Source organism: Lepisma saccharinum, chromosome 11 (genome assembly GCF_977018435.1).
Source record: "Lepisma saccharinum chromosome 11, izLepSacc3.1, whole genome shotgun sequence".
NCBI lineage: Eukaryota > Metazoa > Arthropoda > Insecta > Zygentoma > Lepismatidae > Lepisma > Lepisma saccharinum.
Genome location: NC_139239.1, coordinates 36,318,863 through 36,341,988, shown reverse-complemented (window position 1 = coordinate 36,341,988; position 23,126 = coordinate 36,318,863). Strand labels below are relative to the sequence as shown.

At 35.8% G+C, this 23,126-nt stretch overlaps 1 protein-coding gene across 1 annotated transcript in view; it reads right to left on the bottom strand.

The window, feature by feature from the left end:
- Positions 1 to 7,222: 7,222 nt before the first annotated feature.
- Positions 7,223 to 23,126, bottom strand: part of LOC145994724 (serine/threonine-protein kinase NIM1-like) — a 159,643-nt gene continuing 143,739 nt past the window's right edge. The window contains exons 5-7 of the mRNA XM_083130927.1: positions 16,991 to 17,102; positions 15,369 to 15,525; positions 7,223 to 14,134 (exon numbers count right to left, since the gene is read on the bottom strand). Of these exons, the coding sequence (XP_082987053.1) occupies positions 13,358 to 14,134; positions 15,369 to 15,525; positions 16,991 to 17,102 (1,046 nt within the window). The 3' untranslated portion in view covers positions 7,223 to 13,357. The remainder of the gene's footprint in view (positions 14,135 to 15,368; positions 15,526 to 16,990; positions 17,103 to 23,126) is intronic.

Sequence of the window (23,126 nt, the reverse complement as noted above, 5' to 3'; positions counted from 1 at the left end):
GCATGTGCATGGCTACTAGGTTTGGCCTCCATGGCCAGATGAAGAGAAATCATAAGCAGATATATTCTGTGTATAGCTTTTCTGCATCGTGCTTCATTGTACCTGAATATTTCGGATACGTGTCCAGTTTAAAATTAATTATGTTCTTTGTTCACTGTCTGGTTTTCATCTTGTGTAACTAGTATTAACCTGCATTACCATGTCCCTCACTCGAACCTATCAATAGGTTTTGTGGGGATTTTTGTCTTTGTAGTTGGTTGCATGCAGTTCCTTCGGCAACCTTTGCCACAGCATTTCCTGAATCGGCAACCCAGTGACGCAGGAATGTTTTCATTTGGGGGGGGCACAAAATTCAGCCTCCCATATATATCTATATATATATATATATATATATATATGTATGTATGTATGTATGTATGTATGTATGTATGTGTGTGTGTGTTTGTGTGTGTGGGTGTGTGTGTGTAAAGCACACACTACTTCACAGGTACCTAGGTATAATGTGAAGGCATTGTAAATATTCATTTTAGAACAGCACACACAAATTTCCTGTTTTTTAATGCAAAATTTGCATAAATATTTTTTATTTCTTTGTTTTCTTAGAATTTATGGTTATTTAAAAGACAGATTTTAAGACCAGATAACAATTCTGAAGCCCTTTTCTGGCCTCATTTTGAATTTAACTGAATAGAAAATCAGGAGTTTGAGATATGAAAATTGTGAACAAAGATACATCTATACATTTCAATGCAGGATGAAATTAAAGAGGGTGCAGATGTGCATCACATCCAATACCTTTTAGAAGCCGGTATTTTCTCAGACATATATTGGACATTGTAAAAAGGAAAAAAATAAAGTGATTGAAATGGTTCCCGATTAACTTGTATGGGGTCTAACTTTGGAATATCAATTGACAAAGCATTTATTTGTAATTAATTAGCTGTACATAATGATGCTCTTCAAGCACTGGAAGTAATATCATTCAGTACATAAGCAATACCAAAATCCTTCATATCTCAGTGCAAGCAAGGAAAACCATACGCTCAAAGGATTTTTCTATTATTTTTCAATCTTCAGTGGACAATTTGAAGAACCAGCCAAGGTTTCTTTTTTTGTGTAGTGGTATTGAATGCAGATATATGTATGTGTTTTAGGGTGACATGTCCATTCCTCGTTTATGTGAAAAGATGAACTTTAATGTAAGCACAAGCACATGTGCATCACAGTTAAAGATATTTCGTATGTAGAAGGAAAATCAAAGACAATTCCCACCTCGCCAGCTCCCGTGACGGAGTAATTAGCATATTGTGCTATGACGCCAGAGGACCCAGGTTTGAATCCAGGCCTAGGCATGGGTGTTATTTGTGAGTGTCCCTTCATCAATTTCATCATATCATCACTCATTCTCATCTTTGCGATTAGTCAAAAGTGGCAGAAATGTGAGGTTAAATAAACCAAATCAATCAATCAAACATTCCCCTTCTCACTCAAGGACCTTCTGAATCTAATCCAAAATCTACCAACATCTACAGCCGAATGTGGAAGCAAGTGGGTTGGTTCAATGCCATCCTAACCTTAACTGATTAGAGAAATCATTTAAAAGATTTAAACCTAGTTTCCTTTCCTTAGACCCTCGTTGCATTCCTTTCATCTAGAAAAAATGCAAGAAATTGGATCAAGTCTAAGCATCACAGTGCCCTTGACAAGCCAACTCGCAAATCATAGAACCTGCAGTGAATCTAATTTGTCTCGTGACTTCAACTGAACTGACTAATGTGATTTTCTTACAGTTTGACTTTAGAGTTTAACTTAAAATGGCATTGTGTTTGTGAGTATTGCATATCAAAATTAGATGTTAAGCAATTAATGTCCAATTCTAAGTATAACTAATACATGGTAAAAAAAAAGTCCTCCCCCTCTGATAAAATCACAAATTGCACCCTGTTTTGTTTATCACTTCATTTCATTTCCCCTAGGAATGATATCGCGATGAGACAAGTCGAGAACTGTGACAGCCTCATCTCGTCTCCTGTGTGGTAAGGTTCTTTTACGTGTTTTTTTTTCCACTCAGAAGTTCTTGGCCCACGAAATGTTTAATATAAGCAACATGTACATTGAGTCACCGCTCAGTTCCACAACATATATATGTCATAAAAGCCAAAACTTTTCTTAATAACGTTTTTTCCTCCTTCGCATCTTGTTTCGATAGTGTGAACCAGCAAAATAAGGAATTTTATCCTGAATAGTTGAAACTGGGCAGCACAGGCTCGCAATGGTCACTAATGGATTAACTTTGCAATTACAGTAAACAAAATATACATTTTTTTAAAAAAAAAATATCAATTAGATATATGCTTGTTATGTCTGGATAAGACACACAGTAATTTAAATTTATTTTGAACAATTTCTTCAAATATGATAACAGATTTGTGAATGAGATTGTGTCGCTTTGATTTTGAGGATATTTATTTCAGTCTCGTCTCGGAATTTGAGAGGAAACAAGAGACTTTTCTTTTCCCAGTACCATCTCTATTCTTGAAAAGTCTTGTAATATGTAGGTTTAAATGTAATTTTCCGAACACCCTTATACCAAGTTATGAAAATTATGGCTGAGGTACACCCATCTCGTTTGTGCAAGTATTTGGTTAAGGATAATTCCATTTGAAAAATTCAAAAGAAAGGAAGGCCAGTCATATACCCATCTAATGAAGAAGATTTGAATCTTCGAATAGACGTGCCCACATCTTTAGAAAAGTGTATCCTCCCCTTATGTAAAAGAGCATTCGTTTGGAGCATAATTTTCTGAGACTAAACTTACCTGATTCCATGTCCTCCCCGATGGTGCAGTGGTAGCGTCGTCACCTTGTAATCAAGGGGTCCTAGGTTCGATTCCCAGTGGAGGCACATATTGGTTTGGATCCCACTTTAAATGGTAGGTCCAGTCCCGATTAGCCTTACTGTACTGTACATAATGTGGACTTAAAACACAAAATCAGTCAATCGAATCAATCAATGATTCCATGGTCCCACACACATTTTGAACAATTTTGATTTTCTTAAAGGGTTTCTAAGATCACAGGTTAATGAACTATCTAGTAGAAAGCAAAATGTAGTAAAACATGTTTACAATGGTTTGAATTTCTGTGGTAAGCAATAATACTTATATGTTCTAAACAATATAAACTTTTTTATTGAGTGACTTGAAAATAGGTTCTTTTCACAGTTGCATCATGCGCCTGTCAAATTAAAGAGGGTACAGGGGATACAATTTGATTTAAGAATTTAGGGGGTAAAGTACCCACATTCAAAAATTTGGTGGGTATAATGCACCCCTGTATCCCCCCCCATTTCTGCACCACTGCATCTGTAAACATTTCAAAACAGCCATGATGTAGCTATTTGCATACTTAGTAGTAAGCTATAAGTGTTTATGCAATCTTTGGACTGAATCTTGTGTAGATACCACTTTTGATCTATGGGAAAATTTTCCACCCTAGATTTAGGGTAAGCAGTCAAGTTGACCACCATTTAATTTAAATGAGAAGGATTAATAAAATGAGAAAAATATTGGCAATTTCAGAAGGATTTGCTTATATTTCACATTTTATTATTCTCGTGTGACACAATTATACACATTTATTGACTTTCTACATGCACTTGAAGCACCGAACATTTTCATTTTTGGTCCGATATCTATATACCACTTTCTCACAAGCTGCCTACTTCATTGAAGTTTTATTTTTATTGCATATATTTACTGATATTGTCTTTCCTAATTAGTATAGCACTGTTACATTTTTATACCTTTATATGATATAATAATGTAAAGGTAGTGGCTAGTTGCACACACCCAAACATTGGAAACCCTTAATATTTTCATTTCAGCACAAGCACAAAACAGACACACAAAGTTTCTGGACCCCACACAATTATATTTCTCTCTCTATTCTTAGTAGCGTAGGGGAGTCATATTTGCATACTATTTATGACATAAAAATACAAAAGTATTTTATCTCCAAGCACAGAATCGTAACTTCCCCTGCACACAGAATTTCCACAAGGGTGGACTGCCTCTTGGATATAGCTTCCTCTTCTTTGTATTGTTGCTGATTCCAGCCACATCTTTTCTAACATGATTCACTCTCCCCGTTTTTCTTGTGCCTTCTTCAGAAATCCTTCTCCCAGCTTTTAAATGAAAGTCTTCTGTGGTGTAAAGACTTCCTGTCTGCAATATGCAAAGAATATTATAAGAACATGCATTGCCCATCGACAGTAAGCAGTTTTAGAGGTGTATTTCCTCACCATCTGGTCCAAGACATCCACACAGAATTTCATTGCATTGTGGAATCAAATTGCCTCTGGTCTCCGTTCCCTTCTTCCTCCACTGCAACATCTCCATGAAAGAGCTGAGTACAATGACATTTTTATCCTGATTTCCCTAGTAAGTGACATTATTGCAGAGAAAGGTGTTAGAGTGAAGCCCTTCCTTGTTTGGATTGTTTGGACACTTCCCACCAAGCCATGTTCATTGTAATGATGATTGTGGTATTCTCCTCTAACAGCTTCCTCAAAAGTGAGATAGGTGAGAAAACTGTCTGTGGCCTAGGTAAGGAAAGGTGTTAGATATATTTTGCTGTAATTTTAGTTGCAAGGCAGAACTTGATGCCGTACTTATCTGTCTTGTTTCCCAAGTTGTGTAAATCAAAGGCTTACTGTTGGGAACAGCTGTTTGTTGATGGTAATATTTTCCCCATACAGAAACAGCTCTTGCAGTTCTACGTATATGAACCTGTCACATAATTCACACAAGAGCAAATTTGTTATTCATCAGCCTCTCTGATCTACTACTTTTCTCATCAAATCGTAAAAACTCAGGATCTCCAGAAATCGGTCCCTTGGGATGGGGTCTTGGAAGAAGGTGATCCTCTATTTCTGAGACCACAGGTCTGCTACTGACATGGATCTAGCACAGTGGACACCTTGCACATACATTAGAGCTATTACTGAATTCTACTCTTTAAGTTTGATTGTCCTGCCATCAGTTCTTATTAGTTGATGGTGTGCTTCTCTCTGAGTACCCCTCCAACACTCCTTGATATTGAAGGCAATAGAATTAGCAACACTGCCACAACAAAATGTGAAAAGACCATTATTGCCATAGCAGCAGCAGAATATGGATAGCTGAAAGGGAAGGGGAAGCTTGTAGGAATAATGTTTCAAGGTTACAGAAATCTTTGCAGAAGATCAAACAAGCTGACTGCGTGCATATTACAACTATGATGTGTATTGCTTATGGAGATCAAAATGACTGCTAACCATAGTTCTAGGGTGGTAAGCTTAAAACACATATTTTTTAATAAGAAAAGTGGGAAGTTAATTCTATATCCTAAAGAGCTCATGAAAAGTCGAAAAGTAAATTAATTTCAAAGTTCTTTTACAAATAATAAAGAAATTAAAGCAAGATGAAAATTTAAAACTGTCAAAATTACTGCTGCCATAGTTCTAGAGTTAAAGCATGTTTTACGTAGTACTTGAAGTTAATTCATTTGTATTATTGATCTTGAGCAGTTCTCGAATTGAGGGGGTGGAGATGCTTTCATTGTCACATGTTAATGCATAGGAGCATCCCTCCAACTATCCCCAAGACTGGACCAAACATCCCCCCAACTAGCAATTTCCACTTCAAGTGCTGATCTTGAGTAATGTATGGAAAGAAATGACTGATATCGTCCCTGGAAATGGACGTTGGTAGGGACATAAAAGGAAGTGAGTGATTTTTTTTTATTTTCTTCATGTTTCCAGACCAAAAAATGTGTTTAAATGCTTATAACTACTATAAAATAGAAGAATTGTACAATATAAACAATTGATAAACTACTTGAAAGCAATATGGGTGTGAACTCCACTCTCAAAACCAGATCAGTCTTGAGGAGCTGACCACATGAAAAATCACCTGGCAGGCCTTGACTCTCAAAGGGCTGTTGAGCCATGGAGATTAATTTTAATTTTCATGGCTATTTTTTTTTATTTAGAGGAGCTAAGCATGACTTTTTATGCACCATATGATGGTGCTCTTCCTTTTAGCACACCCTTTCAGTTATTTTCCAAGGATTCCATTCCTGACGTGTGAGAGTAACTTGCTACGAAACCAGAGGTCCCAGTTTTGAACCCTGGTCAGTCATGGGCATATCATGTTTGTCCCATCACCAGTTATTCAGGTATCATTCCTCACAGTGGCGGGGATTGGGTTCCAAAACTACGGGGGCAAGGTGCAAAAAGTGGGGTGGGGGGAGTTTACTTTCCCTTTGGATATAAGGTTTAGCATAGTGTGGGGGCAAAAGTGGAAATAGTGGGAGGCAACTGACACTCCTTCACCTCCCCTTAATCACTGCCACTGATTCCTCATCACAATTCACCCAAGAGATAGAAAAGGGACATAAATTAATTAGAAAATTTTGTCTTGAAGTTGCAGAAGCCAAGCACACACACACACACACACACACACACACACGTATGCGCGTGCTCGCACAGCAACTACAATGGCCACATTTGATGCTGGAAATGAAGAAAACCCACAGAAAGTCAGAGCAATATGCAGAGTTTAGAAATCCAACATTCCTAGAGTATGTAGACTATTGTAATAATCTACTTCATACCTCATTCTCTTCCTTAAATGAGGGGGGATATATTCATCATTACAGCACATGTATTAGCCCCCCCCCCCAACCTCTAAAATTTTATCTTGCAATTTCTATCACATGCACTTAGTGGTGGATCCAGAAAAGGTGCAGGGGAGTGGCCCAGGATGATAAGTAACTCTCAACTGATAGAACCTCAATTATTCAATACTACATTACTATTGTATTAAATTTTAATTAAATTTTTCCAGTGTCTGCCGTTTCCTTTTTACTTGTTATTTAGCCCTTGCAGCCCTTCTTCCTTTGATCCAGGCCTCTTTATGGCATAATGATAATGTCATCACCTTGTAATGAAGGGGTCCCAGGTTCAATACCTAGTGGAAGTACATCGCACAATGTTTCAGATCCCACTTTAAACTGTACGTCCAGTTCCGATTAACCTCTATGTGTATAAAATGGACAAAAACCTAAGAAAACAGTAACTCAAAAACTCAAGAAATGTGGTAATTGAGAATCATACAAATCATATTCTATTCTAATCTATTAATAAGAAGGGTAAATGAAAGGACGACCATCTAGCATAGAATCAACAAATGTTTACTTTCTTCATGATGCGTTTGTGTGTACATGCTCTTTTAAATATTTATGGTACAATTTATGAACATTTACAAATATTTCACTTCCTCTAGGAACTACAATGATTCACAAAACATAAAGTATGGTAGACCCTGTTTCCTCAAACAGAAACTACAGATAACAATACAATCACAGTTTCAGCACAATTTACATCGGAGTATTTAAATATTAAACACGTATTTGCATGGAATGCAATCCATTCATGAATTTTGTTACCTTAATAACAATTTAGAAAATGTTGAATATTAAATTATAAATATATCTCTTCACATTTTATATGCAGGAATTATTGAGTGAATGGAAGCATACATGCATATAGACACATTTTCTTGCTTAAACAGCCACACAAATGATTTCTTTTATGGAAACAAAATATTTAACAATTAAAGCTTAAAAATATATTACAAATACAGCACATTATTGGTAGCAGAATATTGCATTATGATTTTTTTTTACCTGTTTTATGACACCTTGAATTCAAATGAATATATCTCATGTTTAGGCTGGTTATGGTGTAATACTCAACATTGCCATTGCCCCGAATAAAAGGAGTTTCTATGTTGATGACAGATTCCTGGTAATAACTGTTAAGTCCAATGTTAATTTAACTAAAAACCAGAAACATAGTTGTACTTGTACATAATATAATTAACAAATTTGGTTGTCAGTAATAAAATGCAGGCACATTATAATTTTTACATTTTATATATTTTAACATTTCTCTTTTTGGTTGGATAACAGACCCAAATGTAGTGTTCAATACTCAATTTCTAATTCTTTTCTCCTAAAAGAGTAACCCTATAGCACCCTGGCTTACCTACCGACTGCTGGCCTCCCTCCCACGTGGGCCACCAGGCAGGGTGTGGAGATCTGCAGCCAGACTAGGGGGACGGGTGGTCAGCCCGACCAACCCCCAGCCGTTGTAGGACTTCGCGACCGGATTACGCTCACTCACTCAGAGCTCCCCAATTTCCTCACGATGGTGGGTTGCCACCGGCCGCCAAAAATTCTCGGAGACTGAACCCAGGATCGAACCCATGCCATCCCATTTCTCCTAAAATATTCCCTTGTATTTGTAATTTTATTTGTATAATTTATACATACTGCTAAAAAAAATAAAGACTATAACTATTAATTAGCTGTCGTCTTGTTGCTATTTTTTGCTTATTGTTTCGTTATATTCAATTTAACTGCATTTTCCTTTTCATGTATTTTTGAAACAAAATTTAAGAAATATTATTGTTTCCTTTCAATAAAAACTCAATGAATATTGAATTTTAAAATAGTAATTCTTTACTCAGTATTTTTGTTAATCTGAGAATATGGTGTATAAATTATGATGCACAGCTATCATTGGTATGTGATTACTGAATATTGCATCAAAGTTAACACACTTTCTAGCATCATCGTATCTCTAGTGTCATGTGTAATTGTTTTATTTATTGCAACTACTATTTGTTTGAAGAAGAATTATTTGTTTCAGAGTTAATCAAAAGGTAACTAAACAGTCCCCTAAGTATAACTCAAATAGTAAAAGAAAATACACAGACATGGACTGTCAAGCACATATTTACAGCATATATTTTAGATTTTGTAGTAAGAAGACTGTTCTCAATCTGTTGATCTAAATCGTGGTCAGCATTTGGAACATATTATTCCTTTCTTGTTAACAACTTGTAAGGTTAGAAGCAGTTATGTCTCATTCATTAACACCTATACTGGAAAACCTGTAGAACAAAATTTTAAAGCTGCAGTTATCAGAAAATATTCTTTTCACTGTATTTGATTAGGGGTTCTGTTTGTTTGTTCAATTACTATTTAATTAAATAAATATAGTAATATTTATACTATTCAGCAACAATAAAAAAAATATTTCTAAAAATTTCGATGAAATCAAATAATATGCTAATTAAATATCAGTCTTACACATACAAGCATATAAGCATGTCTTTTTTGTAACTTCAATTTCAAAACACTAAAAGTTTCAATCTTGGTGTATAGTTTAATTTGATGTCTCGATATAACTTCTATCTTTACTACTATCTATAGAACTAACACTCAGAAGACGCTTTCTTCATATTCCCCTAGAGTTAATACACTTATGCCACCTGTGTGGCAGCCTTTCAGGCCATCCTGGAACCACATTTTAGAGTTACATCACACCCAGATCTGGACAGATGCTTGCAGTTCATGAATGCCTACAAAATGGTTTCTGAGCAGGTTCATTTTTAAATCTCCCGTAATTGTATTTCCACTGAACAAAATCGCCATTGATTTCCAGTTCATGGTAATGGCGGCACATTCAATTGCCAGTCGTGAGCCTAGGCATGAGGTTTCTCAGATTCTGGCCATTGCATGCAAGCAGCTATCCAGGGGGCCAACGCATCAGGAAAGTTATTTCAGGAGTTTCCGGAAATGTTGCCACACAAGTGCATTCGGTTCCAGGGCTTATATTGAGGGGGGGGGGGGTCAATCTACTGATCTGTATGTATCCTGCATCTATAACAGTAAATAAATAAATAAAAATAAAGTGTAAATCAATATAATATACCTTTCCTATCATGCAAGAAATTGATCAAGTAGAAAATATTTCCAAGTTTTATTTCAATCATGTTCTCTCTTCTGACAATATTACCTATGACCAGTAGTGGTGTGGCGATTGGGTGCTAAAAGTGGATGGAGTCAAGGAAAGTACTTTCTCTTGGTAGACAAGTCTTAGCATTGAGAGGCAAAAAGTGAGGTGGCAATTGTCCCCTCCTCGCCCCTCTAATTGCCCCCACTGCCTATGACTTGCTTTTTGTTGTAATTAGAAATTGGCAATAAAATAATCTCAAACTGGTCATCTGAATTAGCACTCTTTAGGAAAGAAATGCTAAATATGTAATACATAAAATTTATGAATAATTAGGAATTATGGAAATGTTCTTACTAATGTTAGACATGAATATTGATCAAAATACCATAGTAGAGAGATTCTTAATCCAAATTCTTATTGCCATTTTTTGAAACTAGTTTCTATTATAATACTACTGTATTCAACAGCATAGAAAAGCTACCTTATCTTTAAGTTTGGTCCCTGAGTGTCTACATGACTGTGTACTGCATGTATAAGATACTGCTTGAATAAAATAGCATTATGACTAGAAAGATAGCTCTATACATAAATGACAATGGTTTTACAAAAGAAGCATTTATATTACTGTGTAATCACAACCAAAAATGCTCTTGGTTACCTCACTCATTTAATTACTACAACATCCTCAATATTGGCATTTGCTTCTCTTGCTCAATGCTGCCACGTCTCTGTTAATTATGATTTGTTCAATATAAATTTTGAAATTTTCCCCTATTTCTGTACTTATTTGTGAACTCTCATACATAGAAAAAGTATTCTTCAGTGTTTATTAGTTAATTTTAAGATGAATTCTTCTGCTTGTTGACAAATGCATTAATACTGGTTGATACAAAAAACACGTAAAATATACATGCCTGACGAAGCTGCCAGACGGGTGGCGAAATCGATCGCTAGGAAAATTTGCTCAGAAAAATGAAAAGGAAGCTTATCAGAGTAAACTTAAAAAATATTACATCATGAAGATTTCATTGAATAGTTTCATCTCAAAGTACACATACAAATTGGCTCCTAAAATTACTTGTTAGAAAATAACAAATTTAAACTGCCTCTATCAACTTGAAAGTAAACTGATTTTAAGATACATATTTATATGATTGCTGTCAGTCAAATTCTAGAGTACACATTACATATACACATTATACCTGTCAAAATTAGTTATTTCATATTTCACTATACACATTTGGGAACAGGTAACTTTTTTAAAATTCAGGTTTGGTTCAAGTGGTTTTCTTCAAATTCCACTTGGAAGTGAAACAAATATATAATGTGTGTCGGTGTGTGTGTGTGTGTTTCTGTAAACTGCATGAAAATTAACTTAAATTTATAAATAATACAGGTATAAAATTAAAAAGAGACATTATTCTTTATAGTTCTTAATTGAATTTTCCTTTAAAATTATAATTGTGTTACATAAGATCATGACACATATTTAAAGTAGAATAAGATTATTTGTCAGTATTAGTCAATTGAGTAACAGTATTTTGCAAAACGGATTCTATATCTTTGGAAAATAATATGTTACCAGCACGTTATTATATCATTATTACCAAGAAACATTTCATCATTCAATGCTTTCAATCCAATTATCAACACTTAAAATATCAGACATTGATTTACTTTGAACTATTTCAATGCAGTGCATGAAATTGTTAGGTGTGGTGGTGGGAGGGGAAGTTGCTTGGACTAGGGATAGGAAGCTTATAGGATTTAAAATGCTGATTATGAAACAGCCTGGGGCATGCTTCACATACATTTTCCTAGTTAGGAAAGATGTGCTCCACATCCTCCTCTCGCTTCAAGTTCTATTTTAATGCATTTTCTGTTAAAAAAAAATCTAGGTGGCAGATGAATAACTATGGACTTTTTCTTGCTGTTGTCTATTTCTCATATTTCCATTGCTTTTTTGTCTTCTTATTTTTGATAATATAAATGCATGAAATTTTAGGCTATAATTATCATGAAGATTAATGAGTTGCTAAGGGCTGGGTTTTTCCATTAATTTTGTTCTCATAAATTTTGATTTCTATTGAGAACACACCTTAAAGAATATACTTCACATTTAAATTTTAATGCATGTTAATATGATAAAAGTGAGAATTGTTCTTCATTCTTGTGTAGCTTTGCAGCAAGTATCATTTCACATTCGAAAGACAATTAATTTGATCGTATTGATATAGATTAACAATGGTCAGTAACAATTTGCCATTAATAAGATAACTTGAATGTATATATATATCTCTGATTAAATTCTCTTAACTTCCTTGCACTACTTTATTTATGAAAAACTAATTGCACTTTGATCATTGACACAAGGCAACTAGCACATGTAAAAAGTGTGCTATGTAACTTTTCTGTAAAATTACAAATTTTATAGTAAGAGACAACTACTCACCTAGATGTATCATAAGATTTGGTACCCAATATTTCAATAAGTTCATTGGCTTGAACAAGCAGGATGTAATAAACCTTAGATGTTGAAGATAAAAACATAAGGAATATAAAACTGAGTATCTGAAGTAGGGTGACCAACTTTAAGCCATAAATTAAAGAGGGTTTTCCAACTTTCAGCATTCAATTTTCGGGAGATTTAGTTGTGACAAATTTTGCATACTTTTAGTGTTGTGGTGTTCTTCCAGCAAATGATTATGGAATGGATAATATTCAACAAAAGAATTAATTTGCATTTTATATATTATACAGATTACAATACAGAATCAATATCTACAAGTTTGATGCTTCTTAGACCTAATGTATATGTATTTTGTCTACCAAGCACCTTTCTAAACATGCAAGATCTTGCAGTCGACTTGAAATTTTGTGTCTCTCTCCTATCTCGTTCTACATCAGAATGAATTTAATTTCACAAACTTGATTGTTAATGAAATATACGGAGAAATAGAATGTCAGTATGGAAGCTGGGAGGATAAAAAAAAAAAGCTCTATAATATGAGAGTTCCCTGGAAATACGGTAGAGTTTTTCACCCTAATCTGAAGAAAGGTGATTCTCCTCCAGAACTATCTAAAAACAAGTAAGGATTAAAACGAAGTGTTCCTAAGAAGGTTACTATTGTACTGAGGCACAGGAGGGAGAGGGGTGGGGTGGAAGTACAGTCTTCTGTGTCCCAGCTTTGTATTCTGTGAACTTGTTCCAGAAATGCAGGGGCCAAATATTATGACATGTCTAGGTGAGCAATATACTATACATACTATTAGTAGCCAAGATGAGCTATGCTTTAAATAAATTACAGATTTTGTTTATCTGTTCAGCTATGCTTAACTTTATGATGTCATCGGAAGTGGCAATGATCCTTTTCGTAATTAAAAATATGTCTTTTATAACATATTCTTTGGAGACATGGCAACACAATCTGGCTGCAATAACCTGAGTTCACTTAATAACTACTCTTACAATTAACTATTTCCTACAATGCAAGCAATCACAGATATTTTAGAGAATAGTGCAAGTCTTTGACTTTACACCTTTCCCTGCAGAGGGACGATTTTTTGAAGATTTTTTTGGTGCAGAAAATGTTGGTGATGCATTTACTTCCTCATGAAATTCGTCTACATCCGACTCATGATTTCCTTTCTTCTGGCACCTGTGCACAATAATACGATATGCACCAATCACAGAACTCTTTGCTCCTCTGTCAGCATTATCTCTTAGCATAGCTTCAGTAATTCCCAGATCTTTTAATTTGCGACGGGCTTCAAGTTCAACTTCCTCGATTTCACTTGCATCCAAACCTACAGACGGCACTATAGTGAATTTCTTCAAACCTCCACTGGAAGGGAAAGTTGTTCCCAGCATCCATTCCGATGCTTTTATTTCACTTAATGTATATCTGTCCTCAGATTTTTGTTGAAGAATGTTTCGGATCAACTTGGCACAGTTTCCTGAAATTTTGTCAGGTATCACAAATGCTCCATCCAGGATGTGTCTTTTCAAGCTCGCTACTGTTTGTGCTTTGAAGGGCATCGCGCCAGTAACCATGAAGTATAAAAGAACACCCAGAGCCCAAATGTCTACAGGAGCCCCCACATATGACTCATCGCGAAACAGTTCAGGTGCTGCATATGGAGGAGACCCACAAAAAGTGTTCAGATGTTGACCAGGACTTGACACCCGTGTACTGAAGCCGAAGTCCCCAACTTTTACCAATCCTGACCCTGCATAGAAGACATTTTCCGCTTTTATGTCACGGTGAATAAAGTTGCTGTCATGCTAGAATGAAATTAAAATAATCATACATTAGACTAAAAAATACAAGTATTCTTGTATGTAAAATAATCCTATGGCAATTGGTTGTCTGGATTTCTTTGAGATTGAGAGGTGTAATTTGAAAGGATGTGGGGTGGGGATCGAATTGTTGAATCAGTAAGTTTTGTGTTTATGTATCTTCAAATTCTTACGTGACAAAATATTTATACTGATCAGGTATACCGGTAATATCTTGTTTTCCATGTAAATAATACAAGTAAATGCTTTCGTTTTTGAAAATATTCTGGAAGTTTAATCTTATCTGTGGTATTGAAGTATTTTTTATGAATTATTTTATGGATAAGTATAAGTAAATGATAACATTGCCTCCAACAATTCTTTCTTTTCTACGTAAGGTGTTACGTAATTCCAAAATTTTATACAGTATTAATATGAAACAGTGCCATAGTCAGGATTCAGGTGGGTAGGTGAATATTATTATTCAGGGTAGGCAATACTTTCTGGTATATACACTGGTATGCATCAGTTCGTAAACTTCAGGTTGAGTGATGGCTCTATATGAAGTGAATACGTAGTTGTGTTCATCTGCACTAAACTCTGTTAAAATCATTTATATACAAATATTTGGGACATAAGCTTTCTTGCTTCATACGCATAAAACATCCCTTCATTTTGTATTTTAGAATTAAATTCAACTACTTTCTGTTTAATTATTACTAATTTTTAATGTCTAATATCTCTCTTTTCCTAACTTCCAACCTTACATTCACAATACACACTTAAAATCAAGTGTCTTAACATTCTTTGAGTTTTGAATTTGAATTGGTGTTTTAAGTCCACTGTATGCACAGTAAGGCTAATCGGGACTGGACCTACAGTTTAAAGTGGGTTCCGAACTTCTGTGCCATGTGCCTCCACCAGGTATCGAACCCAAAAAACTGGTGGCGGGGGCAAAGATAGTATTTTTCCCTTTGAAGATAGGATTTAGCATAGTGGGGGGGCAAAAGTGGCGAAAAGTGAGGGATCAACTGACCCCCCTCGCCCCCCCACTAATCGCTGCCACTGCCAGGACCCCATGATTACAAGGCGACGATGCTACCACTGCGCCATCGGGGAGGCTCTCTTAACATTCCTTAAATGCTTGTTTATGTCTGTTTTAACATAATAAACTATACTGAGAATAAATTACACTAGAAAAAATTCAATCACATAATGTTTTGAAACATAGATAACTAACCATGTGTTGTATGGCCGCAATAACCTGAGCAAAGAGAGGCTTGGCCTCTAACTCATCCAGTCTTCCAAGACGAGTTATTCTATTAAAGAGTTCACCTCCACTGGCATATTCCATCACTAGATGTATCTTGGATAATGTTTCCACTACTTCATATAACCTGAAATGTGGAAGGAAACACACAGTTAAGAAAATAGTTAATCAACATTTCTCCCCTGCCAATTTCAACATCTTTCTAACCTCAGGTCTTGAAATGGAAATTTTCACAAAATTGAATGCTTTACTTTAATGTTTTGTGTGTTACTTTTGTGTCGTATTTTTTGTCTCTGAGTACTATTTCGATGATTTTAATGACTAGTGCAATGATGCGCTGTCACAATTAATAATAGTTGATATTAAAATAGTTACGTAAACATGAAGTAATGCGAGATACATTGGACGGGAAGGAGGTTTCTGAAATTTTCTTTTTTTTTAAATTTATACAGATGGAAATCATGAATGGTGGTCAGCTTGCTCAAAAGGGAAAAGTTTTGAATTAAATGCACAATAATTTGTCTCAATGATACTTACTATTAATAATACTTATTAAAAAATCAATTTGTGCAAGTGAAAGATATTTCAATATTGTTGTTTTGCATGTGATCAGGGATTGGATTAATTGTTTGACTGTTGAAATTTTACTGTTGGGTTAATCAGAAGAAAAAGGATGATGGAAGGGCACTGAAAAAGTCAAATTCAAGGAAAATGAAAATCCTGTACATGGTGTTTTGGTTTCAGTTCCAGAGCTCTGTATTTGTCTCCAACTTAGGCAACATAGATGCCGTCAAGCCAACCTCTGAAGTGGAGTAGTGAGCCCAGTGCACTACGGCATCAGGGGTCCCAGGTTTGAATCCTGGCATGCGTTTTCTTTGCGAGTGTTCCTTCATCAATTTCATCATATCATTACTCATCCTCATCACAGTGATTAGCCAAAAGTGGCAGAATAGCTATGCTATGTAACATTTTTTTTAACAAAATGAAAATAGATGCTGTCATACTCTGCTAAGTCTATGTAGAGGGGAAGCTTTTATGAATGCTATAGTATGTATTATTAAAGAGTACTAACAATTTAGTTCACACTGGAAAAAATAATGTAGTGAAATATCTTTAAGAAAATTAAACTAACAACAAGATGGAACGGGAAGTTCCAGTTATTCATGAACTGGAATGCCATTCTGGTCCACTTCTGTCCATTTCGAATTCTGGACATATCTCTACACACATCTGTTCCAAGTGCCAAACATTTACAATCGGGTGGGTGGGGGTGGGGGATCTCCCCTCATATCCCAAGTATGACCGTGATAATAATTATAATAATTCACATTTGTTTGATCAAAGTATTTCAACTTTTTAACGAACCTTTGACAATGATGACTGATACAATGCAAAACAGTAAAATAAAACATAATTACAAAAGAAAATAATAGTGTTTTGTAAACTTACACTCAGCGAGGGAAGGATATCATCACTTTTTTGACTAGTACTATGTTAATTATTACTTATATCCACTGTAATTTTCCTACATGTATGTAAATTAGTAGTTTTAAGAAATATTTCACTCCGAAGAACTTATTTTTCTCACTCACCTGATTATGTTTGGATGATGAATAGCTTCCATTGTTGATATTTCCCTGGACAGCATCTTCTGAGTTTTCTGATCCAACTTGGATTTATCCAAAATTTTTATGGCAACTCGTTCTGCAAATATTCAGAAACACTTAACATTAACTTTAAAATGCTTAAATATAGTTTTTTGTGTGAATATGCTACAAGTAAAATATACCTCACCATCACCATTAAACATAGAGGCTAATACTGAGAATGGTTCTTTTTTGCAATTAAGTTATATACACCATTAGTGCTTGAAGTAAGGGGGGATTTGGGCAGGGTTGGCCCGGGTGGGCCCAGCCCAGTTTACCCTATGCGGTGTTTTTTTAGAAAAACCCACCCAAAATCCCAGTAAAAATGTATTTTTTTCCGAAAATGTTGTAAATTATTGCTTTAAATAATTGTAAGGTTCTAGAATTGTCAACATTTTGAGAAAACTTGTGGAATAAAGGCTTAGCCAAGCTTATAATAATCAAAATAATGTGTTACAAGTGTGGTACAAGTCACAGTGGCTTTTTTCAGGATATTTTTCTGAAATCATGCTAGAAATAGACTTTTAACAGAAATAATACGAACATATATCCACGAAACAAGAATCAAGAGGGTCTGAAATATTTAGATAAACATTAAATGAACAAAGCTTATAATTTCAAATGTGGTAGCACTTTAGATATCAGTCACTTCCATATGTGTGCAAGCCACATAGTCTCACCTGTGACGATCAACTTTTACAATAATTTTTTCCATGAATAGAACATTACAAAGAAGAATTGAGTACATGTTATTGAAATGTCGTGAAAGTAGAATAAAGTTAATTGTGGTATAATTAAACCAAACACTTTTCAAATCATTCATTTCATTTCTCAAAATTTAGTATGTGTGCAAATGTTCTGTTATCTTTCCAATGCCTTCCACTGAGAGAGTGACCCCTCCCTCCCTCCAGTTCAGTGCATTGATTGAACATAATGGGTTGCTTGCTCATGTTGGATAAATGTCATTTGTGGTTAGGAGCTCTATGCCCAAGAAATCTAGCACTCTCATAATGTACCACGATTTCTTTTTATCTTAAATATAGGAGATGTGGGGTACTCAAGTAAATACAATGCATACATAGGGGAGGCTTAGAGGGCTCGAGCCCCCCCCCGAAAGTTTTAGGTTTACACTAGATAAAATGAGGTTTTTGGTTTCTTGTGGTGTGAAATAAAATAATGTGACAATAATTTAAGGAGATAAATAATTATCGAGGCAAGACGGAGAATGTTCCGTAACTCTGTTATTGATAATAGCACGTATCCAAGATGGGGCACAGAGGGCTCCACCCTCTCCCCAGGAAAGTTTTCAGTTTACGTTAGATAAAATTAGGTTTTTGGCTTCTCGAATAATGTGAAAATAATGTAAGGAGAGAAATAATTATCGAGGCAAGACGGAGCATTTTTATACCCCTGTTATTGTTAATAGCACATATCCAAGGTGGGGATGAGATGGCTCGAGCCCCCCCCACCTAAGGAAATTTTTAAATTTACACTAGATAAAATTAGATTTTTAGCGTCTTGAACAATGTGAAGATAATAAATTTATAAACCTGAGAGAAATAATTATCGAGACAAGACGGAGAGTGTTCTATAACATTATTATTGTCAATAGAACGTATCCAAGGTGGAAATCAGGAGGCACGAGCCGCCCTTCAGGATTTTTTTTTTCTGTTTACACTAGATAAAATTAGGATTTTGGCTTCTTGACTAATGTGATGATAATTTGGGAGAAATAATTATCGAGACAAGACGGAGAATGTTCTATAACCCTGTTATTGTTAATAGCATGTATCCAAGGTGGGGTTGAGGTGGCTCGAGCCCCCCCCAGGATTTTTTTTATTTTACACTAGATAAAGTTAGGTTTTTGGCTTTTTGAATAATGTGATGATGATTTAAGGAGATAGACAATTATAGAGGCAAGACGGATAATGTTCTATAACTCTGTTGTTGATAATATTGCACGTAAACTTTTCTTGCGCTTTCGGTGTTGTCGCAGCGCACTTGAGGACTATGTAGAGACTTATCAGCATTTAGAACCTGCATAACAAAGGTAGCGCCACACGTAGGGCGATTCGTTGTAATTTCTAATCTCTGGAAGGCGGGAGAGGGTATGTTCTTGAATGAGAGAAGGAGTCAACTACAGGCAATATTAACGAATCGTTTTATCTGTGGAACGTTCTAGAATATAATGAGGATATAAATACGCGGATTCAATTTTTCGGTTGATCTGTACAAAGAATCGGTTAATGAGATTTCAGAGGCAAGTGTGACAATTCATACAGTCGATTGGTGATCAGATCAGTCAGCGTCCTCTGGTTGCTTTATAAGGTATAGTGATTCGAAAATGAAGACATTGACGACAGCAGAACTTCCGGGGCCTCAGTGTAGTGCTAGTTCGGTTCGAGGGCCGAAGAGATCAAGGCCTCCCTCTCTCTAAAGTGAATATTTCAGAAGTACCGGATTTGTAGTGGTTTATTAAAACAGAAATAAGCTGCATAGATCAACTGAAAATCAAAGTTTTGAGTGGTGATTTAGTTTGCCAGAACTAAATTTCGTATATGCAGTCAGAGAATTTCATGGTATAAAAAAATACTTTTGTTTAAGCATACTGGGTTCGAAACACATTCAAACACTTAACTACCATAAAGAGACAGCCGAAAATTTTATGAATGTCGAGAAGAGAAAGCAAGAAGATGTTGCATATGTAGACATTTTAGGCGGAAATTGCAGGCTCTACTGGGACCCAAATCAAGGCTCTTATCAACTGAGCCATCCTTGACTTGAACCGATTTTTCGTTAAAATGTCTACATAGTACATGTCCTGTGTATATCAAATCGTAAGGTGTTGCCTGTATAGTGAACAAGCACAGAAAATATAGGAGAGAGAAGAAAACTGAAGAGCATTCCCACCGGTTGAGGAGATTTTTTTTCTGTGGTCAACAAGAGCTACTACTTCGAGGTGACAATGACAGTGGCCTAATAAGGGAGATTTCACACCGTGTCGCCTGAAGATTAGGTTTGTGCAGCCTTTTGTGTCGCTACGGTGTGAAACATTGCTGCTGATTGGCCCATTCTAATCGACATGTATCGCGTGTCCCTTCGGTCTGAAACCTTCCTAAGTCTTGAAAATCCAAGTCACAAGGATGGAAAATTAGGGCCTTGTTAAGGTTAGCTGTGAAGGCAGGCAGACGACAGCACCCTAAAGGATCATGTCCAAACCTGCAGGAAGAACGCATCTTACTTCAATCTCCAATACGGAATGATAAAAACTTGTGGTGAGTTGATTTTAAAAAATGTGTCAGAGATAAAGAGAGGCGTGCCCAGGATTTTCGGAAGGTAGAGGGGTTACGCATACTATTTTTGGTGGTCAGTCCTGATTTTGCCATTTAAAAAAAAGGAATACTGGGTCAAATGGGGTTATGACCTCACCAACCCTCCCTTGGGTAGGTCACTGGAGATAAATGAGTAAGCATTTGAGCATAATGGGAGACGAAACATTAGATGTGTTGGGAACGGAAGGGTTTTCACTGTGCATTTATTGTTTCGTGATCCATCTGTATTCGAGAAGACTTCCTTTGTTTTGTGCCGACATATGACAAGACAGCGGAAGCTGTGACAGTGAGTGCTAAGGCCTGAATCTGAACAATTTGGTGGGTTTCGGCTTTTATAAGAGCTGCAAACATGGAAGGACAAGACACGTTAATGGTGTTCAGGCTCGTCCAGTTCGCAGCCCACAATTTGAATCTCGCGTTGTCGAGTGGATTGTTCATCCCGTGCATGTGTAACAGCTTCGTAAAAACACTCAAAGGCACCATAGATGTTTTTTATGCCTGATGAGAAGAAATGGACAAACACTCATACTGAGGTGGTTCCGGCATACAATGTTAATGCATGGAAACAGAGGAGTTGAGTGGTAAAAAATGTTCCGATTTCACGTTCTGATTAAAATGACAGCCTTACAGTGGCGACGATTTAAGGGATAGTTGCTCCCCATTTTTTATTATCTTGCCTCAACATTATAGCCTCTTAATGTTAAGCCTTGTCTACCAAGATAAAGTAAACTTTCCTTGCAACGCCCTTCGCACACCCCCCCCCCTACCATTTTGGAACCCAATTGCCACCACTGGTCTTGAACATACAATTGTGAGGTTCTTACTATACCCCTTAAAAAATGGTGTTGAGCCCCTCCCGAAAGGAATTCCTGAATACGTGCCTGTGTGCAAGCCACATAGTCTCACCTGTGACGATCAACTTTTACAATAATTTTTTCCATGAATAAAACATTACAAAGAAGAATTGAGTACATGTTATTGAAATGTCGTGAAAGTAGAATAAAGTAATTGTGGTATAATTAAACCAAACACTTTTCAAATCATTCATTTCATTTCTCAAAATTTAGTATGTGTGCAAATGTTCTGTTATCTTTCCAATGCCTTCCACTGAGAGAGTGACCCCTCCCTCCCTCCAGTTCAGTGCATTGATTGAACATAATGGGTTGCTTGCTCATGTTGGATAAATGTCATTTGTGGTTAGGAGCTCTATGCCCAAGAAATCTAGCACTCTCATAATGTACCACGATTTCTTTTTATCTTAAATATAGGAGATGTGGGGTACTCAAGTAAATACAATGCATACATATACTTTCATATTTTGACCATTTTTGACGTTTTGAAACCTTTTTACAGACTACAATTTCGAGCTTTGTGCATAAAACTTTCAGGAGCATTGTGACATTACTTGCACTGTAAATTCACAATAAAATTATCGAAACATAATAAATGATTTAGGAGGAGAATGGGTGGGGTGGATTGGCAAAGAAAGACAGGTCATCTATTTAGCTAGAAAACTTGACAGACTGCAATGTGACATGTGAGTGAAATTGAACAATGTATTTCAAGATGGTGAATGAAAAACTGATTTTCCTCATGTTGCATGCATGCTCCATACCATGCTCTCTTTTTCCCCAAAATTGTCTACAATGCATTTTCAGAGTACAAGGAACTAAACTCAGTCATTGTATATAATCCGTCGGCCGCAATTTTGCAGTAAAACTTTTAAAATTATATTTCTTAGTTTAGGAGAGGAGTGGTGATAAAATCGCAAACATACATTTTGCCATAAATGTAAACCTTTTGAGTTGCAATTCATAGAGTTACAAGAGAACTTAAAGGATTGGTGTCATATTTTATTTGAGAAAAAAATTTGTCATCATGTTTAAAGATGGTGGACGAGTGACTGACTTACATGCCTTGCGAGAGCTTTAAGTTATGCAAATATTTGAGGTTAGATTTTCGTAGATTAAGAAAACCAAGTCTCAGCTACGTTAGGACATTACTTGAGCTTGAAGTTTTTAATAAGAAAAAAACTAACATAGTGTGTGGTTTCGGAATCGGAAGGGTCACCAATTTTGAGACCACGATATCTTTAGCAATTTAAGAGTTTTTAAGCTGAAATTCATGTCGCAAATAGATACACACAGGGAATGATTTTATTTTGTATTTGCATCTGTTGAAAGCATTTCAAGGTGGTGAATGAAAAATTGATTTTTCATATTCTGAGGTAGCTCTAAATTCTGATGCCACTTTCGAATATCTGCCTAAACTACATTTTTGGGCATTAAGAAAAGATACTTAAATATTTTAGGGCATTTTTTAAGCTATGGCTTGACAAATAATTTTTTTAACAATATAGTGCATATGTATGTTGGGATCCAAATTGGGGCCACTAATGTTTTGTCCATAGGAACTGTTAGCTTCATAGCAACCAGATATTTTGGAGGATGGATACGGTATTCCATTTGGATGAACTCAGTGAAGACAATTAAATATGTCAGCCTTATAATTTTGGCATGGTTGGTACACAGAAGAGATATTTAAACTTGAAACATGCACAAAAATAATTGAAAACACAACTGTGAACCAACTGCATTGAAGCCGATTTAAAAGTGTGTGTGCAGCTACCGTATGTTGTATAGTAGGTAAAGTTCCCCGTGCATATCCAGGCAGATAGCACGTGCTATGCCGGTGGCTACTCACTGGGAATCCCTTCAATTATGGGAATTATGCGTGAATAATTTGCTCCG